This window comes from Mizuhopecten yessoensis, unplaced genomic scaffold (assembly GCF_002113885.1).
Source record: "Mizuhopecten yessoensis strain PY_sf001 unplaced genomic scaffold, ASM211388v2 scaffold10591, whole genome shotgun sequence".
NCBI lineage: Eukaryota > Metazoa > Mollusca > Bivalvia > Pectinida > Pectinidae > Mizuhopecten > Mizuhopecten yessoensis.
This window is the reverse complement of record NW_018408623.1, coordinates 823,276-839,360: the sequence shown is the minus strand read 5'-3', so window position 1 is coordinate 839,360 and position 16,085 is coordinate 823,276. Positions and strand designations below refer to the sequence as shown.

The 16,085-nt window shown below is 39.4% G+C and overlaps 1 protein-coding gene across 5 annotated transcripts in view; it reads right to left on the bottom strand.

Annotated features, from left to right (window-relative positions):
- Positions 1 to 16,085, bottom strand: part of LOC110461245 (dynein heavy chain 3, axonemal-like) — a 165,415-nt gene that overhangs the window by 104,994 nt on the left and 44,336 nt on the right. For all 5 annotated transcript variants that reach the window (XM_021514644.1, XM_021514645.1, XM_021514646.1 and 2 more), the window contains exons 4-5: positions 14,223 to 14,322; positions 13,497 to 13,681 (exon numbers count right to left, since the gene is read on the bottom strand). In XM_021514644.1, coding sequence (XP_021370319.1) covers positions 13,497 to 13,681; positions 14,223 to 14,322 — 285 coding nt within the window. The remainder of the gene's footprint in view (positions 1 to 13,496; positions 13,682 to 14,222; positions 14,323 to 16,085) is intronic.

Genomic DNA, 16,085 nt, shown 5'->3' with positions numbered 1-16,085 from the left:
TCATTAATCTTTACTGCTGTTAAGTTTGTTTTCATATTGCACCCACATACTTTTCAAAATGTCCTACTGTATGACATGTTTGGGTTTTTTCGTGGTTGCTATGAAACCATGAAAATAAATACAACAAATTTAATTTATATACTTGGCAACTGTTAACATGGGGTATCCACAAAAGTTTGTACCATGAAACTACCTAAATGGCTTCAAACCAAGAATGAAAATAGCCATGAACATTTCATGTTATACAGTATATAACATCCATGGACTTAATCTGGCATCAGCATTACTGGCAACCCCCACAATAAGTAAACTGTGTAGAATACCCGATCCCCTAGACATCAGCATTACTGGCAACCCCCACAATAAGTAAACTGTGTAGTATACCCGATCCCCTAGACATCAGCATTACTGGCAACCCCCACAATAAGTAAACTGTGTAGTATACCCGATCCCCTAGACATCAGCATTACTGGCAACCCCCACAATAAGTAAACTGTGTAGTATACCCGATCCCCTAGACATCAGCATTACTGGCAACCCCCACAATAAGTAAACTGTGTAGTATACCCGATCCCCTAGACATCAGCATTACTGGCAACCCCCACAATAAGTAAACTGTGTAGTATACCCGATCCCCTAGACATCAGCATTACTGGCAACCCCCACAATAAGTAAACTGTGTAGTATACCCGATCCCCTAGACATCAGCATTACTGGCAACCCCCACAATAAGTAAACTGTGTAGTATACCCGATCCCCTAGACATCAGCATTACTGGCAACCCCCACAATAAGTAAACTGTGTAGTATACCCGATCCCCTAGACATCAGCATTACTGGCAACCCCCACAATAAGTAAACTGTGTAGTATACCCGATCCCCTAGACATCAGCATTACTGGCAACCCCCACAATAAGTAAACTGTGTAGTATACCCGATCCCCTAGACATCAGCATTACTGGCAACCCCCACAATAAGTAAACTGTGTAGTATACCCGATCCCCTAGACATCAGCATTACTGGCAACCCCCACAATAAGTAAACTGTGTAGTATACCCGATCCCCTAGACATCAGCATTACTGGCAACCCCCACAATAAGTAAACTGTGTAGTATACCCGATCCCCTAGACATCAGCATTACTGGCAACCCCCACAATAAGTAAACTGTGTAGTATACCCGATCCCCTAGACATCAGCATTACTGGCAACCCCCACAATAAGTAAACTGTGTAGTATACCCGATCCCCTAGACATCAGCATTACTGGCAACCCCCACAATAAGTAAACTGTGTAGTATACCCGATCCCCTAGACATCAGCATTACTGGCAACCCCCACAATAAGTAAACTGTGTAGTATACCCGATCCCCTAGACATCAGCATTACTGGCAACCCCCACAATAAGTAAACTGTGTAGTATACCCGATCCCCTAGACACCGCATTATTGGCAACCCCCACAATAAGCAAACTGTAGTATACCCGATCCCCTAGACACCTGCATTACCTAACACATGTGTGGAAAAACAATGAAAACTGCAAACTTTATTAAACGTCAGTGATCTCCATCCCCTTCCTCGAAATCCACTGTATCCCCACCCCACTAAAGACTAGAAATACATTTGTATATTTCAATCCTCATCAGGGACTAAAACCCACTTAAGACTCTGGCCACGGCATGCTCACCCCAATAAGACCAGACAGGACATGTTTTACACACTTATTAGAGACTTGATGTAAACATTGCATCTCTTCCCGTCAAAATCCAGCTGGTTAAATGATAATCCATTGAGTGAGAGAGTTAATTAGAATAGTGTACTAGTTAAAGTCATTAAGTATGTCTCACTGACGGTCATGACGAATTAACACAACACAAAGGATGTAATATAAGAGAATATATATACAATAAAACACATCATTTACACTGTCCACCGATAAATACAGACTTCACAGCTCATTTAGTCAAATGAGTGTAACACATTATCCATTATCTACTACCATTTATCAATGGAAGATGAAATGTAGTGATATGAATGTTACTGACATGTCCATTATATATGTCTTGTAACCAGTCCCTGTGGGTATATATACATGTCCATTACATATGTCTTGTAACCAGTCCCTGTGGGTATATATACATGTCCATTATATATGTCTTGTAACCAGTCCCTGTGAGTATATATACATGTCCATTATATATGTCTTGTAACCAGTCCCTTTGGGTAACTACTTCATAGGTTTACACAAATCATTAGATCCAGTTACATGATCTATATAAACATCTGTAGAACAACATAAGTAAGACAAAGTATTGTGAGAAATCCATTATAGGTTCCCAAATCATGGACAAATTTTGTGACCAAAAATAAACAAAGGGCCATAACTCTGTATATATATATAAGAATGTGAGACGTGATTTCCATTACATAACAGATATTTTTTATGTCAATTCCACATACCAAATTTGTATGCTAAGAGTATGTCTATATATTCAGGATGTAATATTATCATTCGTATGTCATGTTTGTGCGTATGTTTGTACATCTAGTGCGTCAATTCACATTGTGCGTATGTTTGTACATCTAGTGCGTCAATTCACACTCAGAGATGAAGAAAATCAGAAAGGTGTAGACAGCATGTCAACAGATTTCTCTCAAAGTACAGCTTACCCGACAAACAGTGCTGACGAAACATGAATAATTTATCATACAAAAATGCTGTTGTATTAATATTATTACTTCTTGATCTGGTGCGTGATCCACTACAGGGTACCTGTCCGACACAATGTACAGGTGTGGAGGGAATCTGTCCGACACAATGTACAGGTGTGGAGGGGACCTGTCCGACACAATGTACAGGTGGGGAGGGTACCTGTCCGACACAATGTATAGGTTTGGAGGGTACCTGTCCGACACAATGTATACTTTAGGTGTGGAGGGTACCTGTCCTACACAATGTACAGGTGTGGAGGGTACCTTTCCGACAGAATGTATAGGTGTGGAGGGTCCCTGTCCGACACAATTTATAGGTGTGGAGGGTACCTGTCCGACCCAATTTATAGGTGTGGAGGGAATCTGTCCGACCCAATGTATAGGTGTGGAGGGTACCTGTTCGACACAATGTATAGGTGTGGAGGGTTCCTGTCCGACACAATGTACAGGTGTGGACGGAATCTGTCCGACACAATGTACAGGTGGGGAGGGTACCTGTCCGACACAATGTATACTGTAGGAGTGGAGGGTACCTGTCCGACACAATGTATGGGTGTGGAGGGTACCTGTCCGACACAAAGTATAGGTGTGGAGGGTACCTGTCCGACCCAATGTATAGGTGTGGAGGGTACCTGTCCAACACAATGTATAGGTGTGGAGGGTACCTGGCCGACACAATGTACAGGTGTGGAGGGTACCTGCCCGACACAATGTATAGGTGTGGAAGGTCCCTGTCCGACACAATGTATAGGTGTGGATGGTACCTGTCCGACACAATGTATAGGTTGGAGGGGACCTGTCCGACACAATGTACAGGTGGGGAGGGTACCTGTCCGACACAATGTATGGGTGTGGAGGGTACCTGTCCGACACAATGTATCGGTGTGGACGGTACCTGGCCGACACAATGTATAGGTGTGGAAGGTACCTGTCCGACACATTGTATAGGTGTGGAGGGAATCTGTCCGACCCAATGTATAGGTGTGGAGGGTACCTGTCCGTCTCAATGTATAGGTGTGGAGGGAATCTGTCCGACCCAATGTATAGGTGTGGAGGGTACCTGTCCGACACAATGTATAGGTTGGAGGGTACCTGTCCGACACAATGTATAGGTGTGGAGGGAATCTGTCCGACACAATGTATAGGTGTGGAGGGTACCTGTCCGACACAATGTACAGGTGTGGAGGGTACCTGTCCGACACAATGTACAGGTGTGGAGGGTACTTGTCCGACACAATGTATAGGTGTGGAGGGTACCTGTCCGACACAATGTATAGGTTTGGAGGGTACCTGTCCGACACAATGTATGGGTGTGGAGGGTACCTGTCTGACACAATGTATAGGTGTGGAAGGCACCTGTCCGACACAATGTACAGGTGTGGAGGGTACGTACCTGTCCGACACCATGTATAGGTGTGGAGGGGATCTGTCCGGCACAATGTACAGGAGTGGAAGGTACCTGTCCGACACAATGTACAGGTGTGGAGGGAACCTATCCGACACAATGTACAGGTGTGGAGGGTACGTACCTGTCCGACACAATGTATAGGTGTGGAGGGTACCTGTCCGACACAATGTATAGGTGTGGAGGGTACCTGTCCGACACAATGTATAGGTGTGGAGGGTACCTGTCCGACACAATGTACAGGTGTGGAGGGTACCTGTCCGACACAATGTACAGGTGTGGAGGGTACCTGTCCGACACAATGTATAGGTGTGGAGGGTACCTGTCCGACACAATGTATAGGTGTGGAGGGTACCTGTCCGACACAATGTACCGGTGTGGAGATACTCTTTGTCTAATCAGACATATAACTATTCTGTACCCTATGGCATCCAAATATGAAATGAAATATTGGTTAAAACATCAGCCGAACAGTCTGAAAGTGATTCTGATATCACCTTATAGACTTTTAATCTACCTATCTTTATTACTTTATTAATTTAATTTGTCTCCATTTAAGAAAATCAGTGCCACTTAATCTCATTAGTTTACTTAATATTCAGATAATACCTGTGACCATGGTTACTTTTTATTTTCTTCATTTCACCCAGATAGGTAATTAGCTAAAACATCTGAGCACAGTGCAGAATTTGTTCAAATTGAGGGTATACAAGTACATTACTGCAAATGAACAAAGACTTGGATTGTTTCCTTATTAATACATACTACAAGTAAATATATATTTATTTTATTAGAAAAAACATTCCAAACTGCCACCATCCGAGGATTTGAAGACTGTACCTTCTTTATCATATATAGCAAATGCTCCAATGAGCTGACTGGATGAGCTAGGCTATTGACTGATGGTGTGCATTGATCCTTTTATATACTAAATATCATATGTCCAGCAGCAAAATGAAAATTCTATTTGTATTTAAAATTGATTGAAAACTAATCTTGAATTGTGAAGTTGTAAATTATTGAAGCGATAAATGTGTTTAAGTTTTAACCAGAGCCTTGTAGATGTATGAACAGGGACTTAAACGACGGGCTTAGGTGTGGCAAGACCTTGAGAGTGCTTCATGCACAGATCATTCAAATCCACGCACACCTACTTGACCAGTACACATTACTTTACTCTCACACCTGGGTACAAACAAGCTGATATCAACAGGAATCAACGGCAGATCAAACAAATGTTTTCTTTCATGTCTAGTCATTTGACTTTCACATCAATTTATTAAAAATTTGCTTTGTAAATAAACAAAAATCAAAGAGGGAGACTTACATATCTGTTTCTTCAAATTCCATAAAAAAAATATCAAAAGAAAACCTCCCCCACATAACATATATTTTGACATTGTGTTGTAAATGAGGATTATATCTACAGGTACAGTTACCTGTCAGTGGGTAACACTCATCACAACAAACAACAGTCAGACACGCGGTACACCTGTAATCTAACCCCCTAACACCTGTCTGCCTACCTGGACAGGTTCACATGCAACCTCACAGCCCAACACTACACCTTATTAACAAAACCGTCCTTAAGCCCACACACCAGTACACCACCAGGGTACAAATTAACCAGTAACGGAATTTCATTTGCCAGACGGCACTCATTTTCTAAATGTTTTCTCACAGTAACATTCCTATACTATTAGTACTCTACTCGTAAGACATCTTTGCATTAGAGCTAGGGTATGTGTTTACACTAAATAATTCAGCGGGGGATTATAAAAACTCTCCCAGATCTGATCCTTTGTTTACAAGTACAGTGTATTCTTTCTAAGGACCTATTTATAATATGGTAGAGTGTGAAAACATAGCTGTACCATAACAAATAGGGAAATACTAAAAGCTTTTGTATTTATGGGTTTCATTATATTTGGCAACTAGTTCATGATGTCTATCTTGGTAGCAATATTTCCACCGTAACTATCCAGGGGAAAAATGACTATACATTTCAACAAATTTTATTGACAAAGTTGATACAAGTCAATTGGATGGAATAACAGGCAAAGCCTATATAAATTCTCTCCAGTGGTGGCTTAATTAACGGATTCTGTTGTTTTTATCTGATTTAATTAATACATCAATTTTGAAATGAAAATCATAAAAAAAAAAAAATTAAAGGGATGTAACTCCTTCTTAATTAACATAACTGAAATACAAATACATTCACACTTCTCACATCACACACAAAACACTTCCACAGGTATTATTTATTTTTATAACATTTTACAATTGTATATGACTATACATACATGTGATATGTCTCCCAATATGACGAGGAGTCTCCTGGTTTGGGTATCAAAACAGACATCTCCCATTTCTCCTATTTTGACATGGAAATCTCCCAACATTGACTGAGGAACACTATTGGGTATACCTAAGGTATACTTAAGTATACTTTAGGTACCTTTTTTGGAAGCAAAATATAGGAGGGGCATAACATGCTCAATATAAATAACAATAATATTACTACATCTGGTAATGATTTCACTGTATCTAGTAAAAGGTTATTTGTATCTATCAAGAGTTTCACTGACATGAGCCAAACTTTTATTGTATTTTCATAAACAAACTCCGAAATCCGATTTTATAGCAACAAAAGCAAAGTAAATGTAACATTGTACAACTAACTGGTCCTGAATATGGTGACAAGTAAAATCTTTACTGAATTGTCAGCATCTTGATATTAACAAGACAGTTTAAATGAACAGATATTGATCTAAGAGGATCTTCTGCAGAATGATCATTTGAGTTTCGTACCAGATTTACCAGATTATGAAGTAGCCCGAAAAAGACATTAACCTCATGTTTTCCTGTAGAATACCTGTGTAACAGGAGAGTACAACATGAAACCCGTGTCTGATATCAAAGCAAGATTGATATGCCCTAGAAAGCCTTCTTAACTTTAAACACGTAGGGGACTGAGTAAACCCACAACAAGCTTTCAAGGAGACCATCTAAGTGTTGACAATTCATCAATAATTGTATAAAATCAATCGCCCATCAAAAGTTTTAAGTTGTCTGACAACTACACAAAACATCCGACACCTAACGTAACGACAAAGACCCTTAGTTTTGCTGTAGAAAGATTGCCTGTAAAGCTTACCATCCCCTAACATTACGTCACCTATAGGTAGCCCTGACCCCAATCACCAATCTAGGTGTACACCTATAGCTAGCCCTGACCACAATCACCAATCTAAGTGTACACCTATAGCTCACCCTGACCCCAATCACCAATCTAAGTGTACACCTATATCTAGCCCTGACCCCACTCCACAATCCTTGTCCACCTACAGTTAGCCATGATCCCACTCAACAATCCTTGCCTACCTACAGCTAGCCCTGACCCCACTCCACAATCCTTGTCCACCTATAGCTAGCCATGATCCCACTCAACAATCCTTGTCCAATTATAGCTAGCCATGATCCCACTCAACAATCCTTGTCCAACTACAGCTAGCCCTGGCCCCACTCACCAATCCTTTCCCACATACAGCTAGCTCTGACCCCACACCACAATCATTGCCCACCTTCAGCTAGCCCTGACCCCACTCCACAATCCTTGCCCACCTATAGCTAGCCCTGGCCCCACTCCACAATCCTTGTCCACCTACAGCTAGCCATGATCCCACTCACCAATCCTTGCCCACCCCACCTAAGGCTAGCCCTGGCCCCACTCACCAATCCTTGCCCACCTACAGCTAGCCCTGGCCCCACTCACCAATCCTTGCCCACCTAAAGCTAGGTCTGATCCCTCACAACAATCCTTGTCCACCTACAGCTAGCCCTGACCCCACACCACAATCCTTGCCCACCTTCAGCTAGCCCTGGCCCCACTCAACAATCCTTGTCCACCTACAGCTAGCCCTGGCCCCACTCACCAATCCTTGTCCACCTTAAGCTAGCCCTGGCCCCACTCACCAATCCTTGTCCACCTACAGCTAGCCCTGGCCCCACTCAACAATCCTTGTCCACCTACAGCTAGCCCTGGCCCCACTCACCAATCCTTGCCCACCTATAGCTAGCCCTGGCCCCACTCACCAATCCTTGTCCACCTATAGCTAGCTCTGATCCCACTCAACAACCTTTGTCCACCTACAGCTAGCCCTGACCCCACAATAATTTCTTTCCATGCTATGGTAAACCTTGAATCTATTCTTTTGTCTTGACTGAGCAAAAAAGGTTTTGTTTGTGGTTGATATTCTTACTAATCCTGACTCATCAAGACAATTTTATGTCTATTTCCTGACCTAGCTGGCTTACTAATCTACAAATATGGAGACAATTTACTGTCTGGTTTCCAGGTGGTCTTGCTAACCGAAGCTAGGAAGACAATTTACTGTCTGGTTGGTGGGCCGGCTAATCCTGAATTATGAAGACAATTTTCTACTGGTTTCCAGGTGGTCTGAAATAGCTCATACCAAATCTGTTAGATCATGCTGCACCTTCTTAAAAAGCCCACCAGCTTAGAAATGTCTTGCATGTGTTATATTATACCTAGTCTGACCTTGAATTTCTGCAGAGAAGATATGTATGGCTTTAACAGAATAACTGACACTTCCCCGTGAAAATACCCCGGTTCTTTAATCCATTGATACCCAAAAGCCAAGACATAGTGTTGCAGTTGGCATGAAAGAGATAGATATGACTTTTATTGGTGAGAAGTATTCAGATTAGCTACAGCCAAATCTATACCATCTATCTATAATGGTTATTTAACACACAATTGTATACAGCACACCTCAAAATCATTCTACTGAACGATTCAACTGTACATACAATACATCTATATACTTCAGCCTAAGTCAGGTAGATGTCGGACAGATGACATGAAGACTGATGTGAACGGCTAAGGTAAACATGGAAATCACTTTATATCTCTTTTCAAGTCCGTACAGATCTGTTCCTCCCTGAACATATCATTTGACATTTTACAATTGAACACAGGAGATTATACTATTGACTTTGGATAGGGAAGCATTTAAAGACTTGGAAACCATCTATCTATAACTTATAGACTCAGGAATCACCTTCTCCATAACTTACACGGTCAAAAATAATTCATTTCATAAATCAGTTAAACAGATTTGTACAAAAACATATAGAGATATAGAAACCAGCAATTAGATTGAATAGGTTGAAAAAGCTTGCAATCTTGACAACACAATAGGAAGGAAATCAAATAAACTTGTAACAGCCATCACTTATGTATTAAAATACTGGTGCAGTACTTTCAAATTGTAAGTTAATCTGTTTATTTGTTCAGGATATAACTTTTAACAGAAGTCCTTTCTCAATGAAAATTCCACTGTTCAACAAACTGTAATCAAACAGTCTTTGAGGTTAAGCATCATACGGCGACGAGTATTTACTGATAACAAACGTGCTAACAGGGTTAAGCATCATACGGCGACGAGTATTTATTGAGTACAAACGTGCTAACAGGGTTAAGCATCAAACGGCGACGAGTATTTACTGAGAACAAACGTGCTAACAGGGTTAAGCATCATACGGCGACGAGTATTTACTGAGTACAAACGTGCTAAAAGGGTTAAGCATCATACGGCAACGAGTATTTATTGAGTACAAACGTGCTAACAGGGTTAAGCATCATATGGCGACGAGTATTTACTGAGTACAAACGTGCTAACAGGGATAAGCATCATATGGCGCCGAGCATTTACTTAGTACAAACGTGCTAACAGGGTTAATCATCATACGGTGACGAGTATTTACTGAGTACAAACGTGCTACCAGGGTTAAGCATCATACGGCGACGAGTATTTACCGATAACAAACGTGCTGACAGGGTTAAGCATCATACGGCGACAAGTACTTACTGAGTTCAAACGTGCTAACAGGGTTAAGCATCATATGGCGACGAGAATTTACTGAGTACAAACGTGCTAACAGGGATAAGCATCATACGGCGACGAGTATTTACTGAGTTCAAACATGCTAACAGGGTTAAGCATCAACGGCAACGAGTATTTACTGAGTACAAATGTGCTAACAGTGTTAAGCATCAAACGGCGACGAGTATTTTCTGAGTACAAACGTGCTAACAGGGTTAAGCAGCATACGGCGACGAGTATTTACCGATAACAAACGTGCTGACAGGGTTAAGCATCATACGGCGACAAGTACTTACTGAGTTCAAACGTGCTAACAGGGTTAAGCATCATATAGCGACGAGTATTTACTGATAACAAACGTGCTAACATGGTTAAGCATCATACGGCGACGAGTATTTACCGAGAACAAACGTGCTAACAGGGTTAAGCAGCATACGGCGACGAGTATTTACCGATAACAAACGTGCTAACAGGGATAAGCATCATACGGCGACGAGTATTTACCGAGTACAAACGTGCTAACAGGGTTAAGCATCATATAGCGACGAGTATTTACTGATAACAAACGTGCTAACAGGGTTAAGCAGCATACGGCGACGAGTATTTACCGATAACAAACGTGCTGACAGGGTTAAGCATCATACGGCGACAAGTACTTACTGAGTTCAAACGTGCTAACAGGGTTAAGCATCATATGGCGACGAGCATTTACTGAGTACAAACGTGCTAACAGGGATAAGCATCATACGGCGACGAGTATTTACCGAGCACAAACGTGCTAACAGGGTTAAGCATCAAACGGCGACGAGTATTTACTGAGTACAAACATGCTAACAGGGTTAAGCATCAAACGGCAACGAGTATTTACTGAGTACAAATGTGCTAACAGGTTTAAGCATCAAACGGCGACGAGTATTTACTGAGTACAAACGTGCTAACAGGGTTAAGCATCATACGGCGACGAGTATTTACCGAGTACAAACGTGCTAACAGGGTTAAGCATCATACGGCGACGAGTATTTACTGAGTACAAACGTGCTAACAGGGTTAAGCATCATACGGTGACGAGTATTTACTGAGTACAAATGTGCTAACAGTGTTAAGCATCAAACGGCGACGAGTATTTACTGATAACAAACGTGCTAACAGGGTTAAGCATCATACGGTGACAAGTATTTACTGAGTACAAACGTGCCTAGCAAAACATGCTAACAGGAGTTTACAGGATATCATCAATAAATATCATGTTCACTTTATTTATCAATATTTTAAATTTATACAGACAGGTTGAAATCAACTATTTCAGCCCTTTTTCATCTCCCATTTATTTTAAGTTTATTTTATTCTGCTTATAGATATAGCTATAGTCGCCTAGTAGTAATTAAGTTGTTTTACACTTATGTTGTGTAGCGATGTTTAGCAGTAGTATATATGTAGTGTATAATATGTAAATGAGCTGGGCTGTTGGCGTATTGACCAATCAGCAATTATGTCTTAGAGGGGTGTTGGTATTGGTCAGCTTCAGTTGCTAGCCTTGTGCGGTAGTGGTCAGTCTTTTTTTTTGCCATATTATTTCAGTCTCAAACTCATTTTTTATCGTGCATACCCACACATGGAATGGACCAGATTCCATCTCAAGCTGAATATTACCATTATCATAGCTTCTCTGATTTTTCGAGTCACGTTGCTTCTCCAGGGTCTACCGAGTCAAGCTTACTTCTCATAAAGTCAGAGTCAAGCTGATTTAGCATGTTACTGCACAGTGCTTCTCTGTTTTTTCTCAGAGTCAAGCCTATTGTTATTTTGGTTAATGAGTGAGTAGCCCCATGTACGCCAAAGAAATAAGGTTTATATTTCGTTTGTGGTTTATAGTCTTCGGACTATCGTTAATAAACATCTTAACTGTTTCCTTGATTCTTTTAGTTATGTATAAACTATCAAAAAGAGCACTCCGGGGAAACCTGAACTTCCTGTTAATGTGTGGAAACGTGGCCCATTGACACTGTAATGAATTCAAACGAACCTATACAAGAATACAAGGTCACGAACTAGTCGATTCCGATAGCATACAGACCCTTTTTGGTTTTTAGCTTCTAAAAAAATTAAACTTGTGATCCCATACAAGATCCTTTACAAGAACACAAGGTCACAAGCTAGTCAATTCCGATAGCATACAGACTCACTTTGGCTTTTGGCTCCTCAAAAAAATGGAACTTGTGATCCCATACAAGATCCTTTACAAGAACACAAGGTCACAAGCTAGTCAATTCAGATAGCATACAGACTCACTTTGGCTTTTGGCTCCTCAAAAAAATGGAACTTGCGATTAATTGTAAAACATTTTAATTGTGACGAGAGCCATCAAAGGGGAAGTCAATGTAAAGACTCGTAGGTAAACACTAAGTACGAAGGTTCAATCTCAGCATGCCAGGAACTATAGTACTTTGTACGCAAGTTATATTCAGTAAGACTATATTTGAGCTTATGTAAACAAACTTCCGCCACTGTCTACAGAATATAAATATTTACAATCGTTTTCAAACTGTATGCCTGTTTAATGTGAAAACATGGGTTTTTAAGAAATGCTGTAACAATTATACTGAAGTAGGTTTTTATACAGGTATAGGAATATCAGGTAACTCTAGACATTGGATCGGTGTTCAATATATAATCTATTATATGACTGGTATTGTTATCTTCTCACTGATTGGACGACTCCTATATTTCTATTTTGGCTACCATGTTATGTTGACCTTAGATGTTCCATGGAGGTAAATGTCCAACATCTCCAGTTAAAGTACCTAAAACTGACACAAAGAGAATTCCTATCTGGATCAATACATCTGAGAAGCCCATAGATTGATTTCAGTGAAGTAAGGTATGGACCATTCTCAATGACAGTATGAACGTCATATAATGAAGCATTCATTAACCTTGATTTTGGTTCTGTGTCGATTCGTTAATATCTAGATATGTTAACTTTCTCGGGTTGATAAATCATTGATTTGACCTCAATTTAAAAGGTTGATGATTGGATACACACAATCTTCTATATTATAGAGTAATCATACTCAATATACTCTCTTAGAAGGCAGAGGAATCACCATCTTACCACAATACAATTAACTACAATTCCATATCATTACATAGCACCATCACACAACTTTTTGATATACAAATGTACCCAGTACACAGACCCCTTTGATACATTCTTCAGGTTCATATAGCACAACCAGTGAAATGTTTTTGAGGTAACGGAGATTTGGCTACACTTTAAGTGCATGTACACCTAGGTGCTATCAGTGAATGAGAAAACAACCAAATTGGAAATTCAAAGATATCTCTATTATTCTGAGTCTAAATATAACATGTTAATTACCTATTTTTCTAAGCCAGAATATGACATGTTTTCTATCTGAAGAGGAGTGTTAGGGGAGACAAGCTTAAAGCTAAACAGTACGACAAACTCACCATTGGCGTAGCTGCTGTAGTCCGTGTCACTCTGACCGTTGTGCCCGGTGATAGGTGGCAGCACAGTCTGAAACCCGTTTTCTGGGATAGCACCATTTTGAGCTCGGTGGGACAGTGTTCTATAATTCGCTGAATGTCTCAAGAAGTCAGCGTTCTGTTTACTTGTATCAAAGTAGCCATTGGTTCTGAAACAGAAATTTACTTTATATCAGTTTTTAACAACGGCCTTTAAATTTCACATCTGGTCTACAGGTATTCTAAACACAAAGCAATGTTAAATGTTGTTCATTTTTCATTTTCATAAATGATGAACTACAGACAAGCTGGTTCGATAAGTTTCAGCAGAATCATAGGTTTTTATGTGACAAATAAACTACAGTAAAATTAGAAATTATAGCAGTGAGGAAACGCTCACCTTTTTTTCGTGGTCAATAAATTAGCAGGAAAATATCCTCAAAGGAAATAAACAGATTCTAGGTATAAAGAATATATAAATCAAAGAACCACTGCCAACACGAATAATTACAACACCACGCTCAGTTTAAGGAGTCATAGCAGGATTTTTTTTTAAGACGAGAATTTCCACTTTTACATTAGCAAGGTTCCAAACCATTTACCATAAAAGGTAGCTGCAGTTCATTAACTTTGTCTGAATAATCTAATTTCTAAACCTAACACTAGTATTTTATAGTAGATTCGGCAACCGAGCACCTTATTGTTACTTACACAGTGCGTGGGGTCGCAAGGGTTGCCAGGCGACGTATTTCACTAGGGGACGTGATTCTCGTCTTCAGGGACAGGAAGAAATTCTCCTCAGTCGTGTAATCTATATAGAAGATAAATCATACTCAGGTAAGGGCTATTCATTGAAAACAGTAATCTTGCTAGGATGTTGGAAGTAATTATGCCAATTTTATCCTGCAAACTAAAAAATTATCACTGAAAAATACAATAAAACATTGTTATATTGCCACTATTTTTTCAGAGAAATGTTTGAGTTATAAATGGATATGGCATTACATCAAAAGAGACAAGGAGAAACTGTATGGTAAACAAGAGACTTTGAAATATGTTGGTGGTTAGCAAGGCATCAAATTAAACTTGGGCCTTTATATTAGGAATGTTTTTCTGCAGTACATATTTTGATTATTAGTGAATCAATCGGACATTTCCTGGTTTTCTATTGGTGTATTAAGGAAGATTGTAAACATACTTGTAACCCCAGCAGCGCTCTCCAGTCAACAATATTATAAATATTAGCTTTATAGAATATTTTATTTGTTTTAATGTTGTTGGAATCAATTTGCTACCAATATTTCCTTGTTAACGTGGCCACGGACGTAATTAGAGTATGATCAATAATTGGACACTATTGACATCAGAAGAGCATGTTTACTGTATCTCATTAATCCATCACTATATTTACTTTCATTTTGACAAATATTAGTACAGACCACAGCCTCTTCTTCATCCACAGGTATGACACACAAAGGTAAACTTGTATCAGTCTCTATTTTAGACCGCATACAGGTAACATTGTAATCAACAGGTAAACCTTCCTATAAAGTCTCTATTTTAGACTGCATTCAGGTAACATTGTAATCAACAGGCAAACCTTCCAATAAAGACCGTCCAGGGGAAATAAATCAAAAACTGTCTTAAGGATCCCTGTCCCAATGCATCAGGTTTTTCCTATATACAGTAACCTCCTTTTAACTTCCATTTGAATATAACTGTAGCACATATTTGGGGTAGTAAACTTACGTTGACCAGGTAAGCTCATTCAGCTACAAAGAAAGTATAACAGAATGGAGTCCAGGGTTCGATTCTTGGTCTAACCCCGCATTTAATTTTACACTCCGAACACTGTTGTTGATTATATTTTGTTTATTAGTCCCGCAAACTGTAGTTTTCTTTTCAGAAATGATTTATCAAAGCTAAAGTCATGCCGGAAAAAACAGTTTCCAACACTTAGTTACAGTTATTGGAAGTGGTACAAGGACCCTTAATGGGCATGTTTTAAGAAAAAAATTGATATGAAAATTTTAATACATTGAACAAATCTTATTTTCTTATTATTTTCATTGAAAACAGCCTTTGAGGTACAGTTAAGATCAAAACAAACATAAATAGTTTCCAGAAAGATTTTTTCTTTCTGACCTGAAATTACACAACAGAAGAATATTCTTTATGGAAACCTGCAGTCTTCAGGAGTTGCTAATTCTTTTTTATATATTTATTTACAATCTTTTTTAAAAAGGGCTCTTTACACCACAAGGTATCCTCCTAAAAATGAGACGATGACCTAAAAATATACATGTTGACTTATTGAATGTTGGTTCTTAGGAGATCTTCCTCTACTTTCTCTAATGGAACAATTAAGGTGAAAACATTTTTAACTATTTCATTTTCTTTTAGGAAAGAACAAGGGACATAGTCTTTTTATAAACATTTAAGACAAAAGATCAAAATTAATCAATAAAATTCAAGTATTGATTATTACCTGCATATGTTAATAAACATTCATACAAAAATATCCCATTATTATCATTTCAAACATCATAGAAACATCACATCTCTGTAATCAAT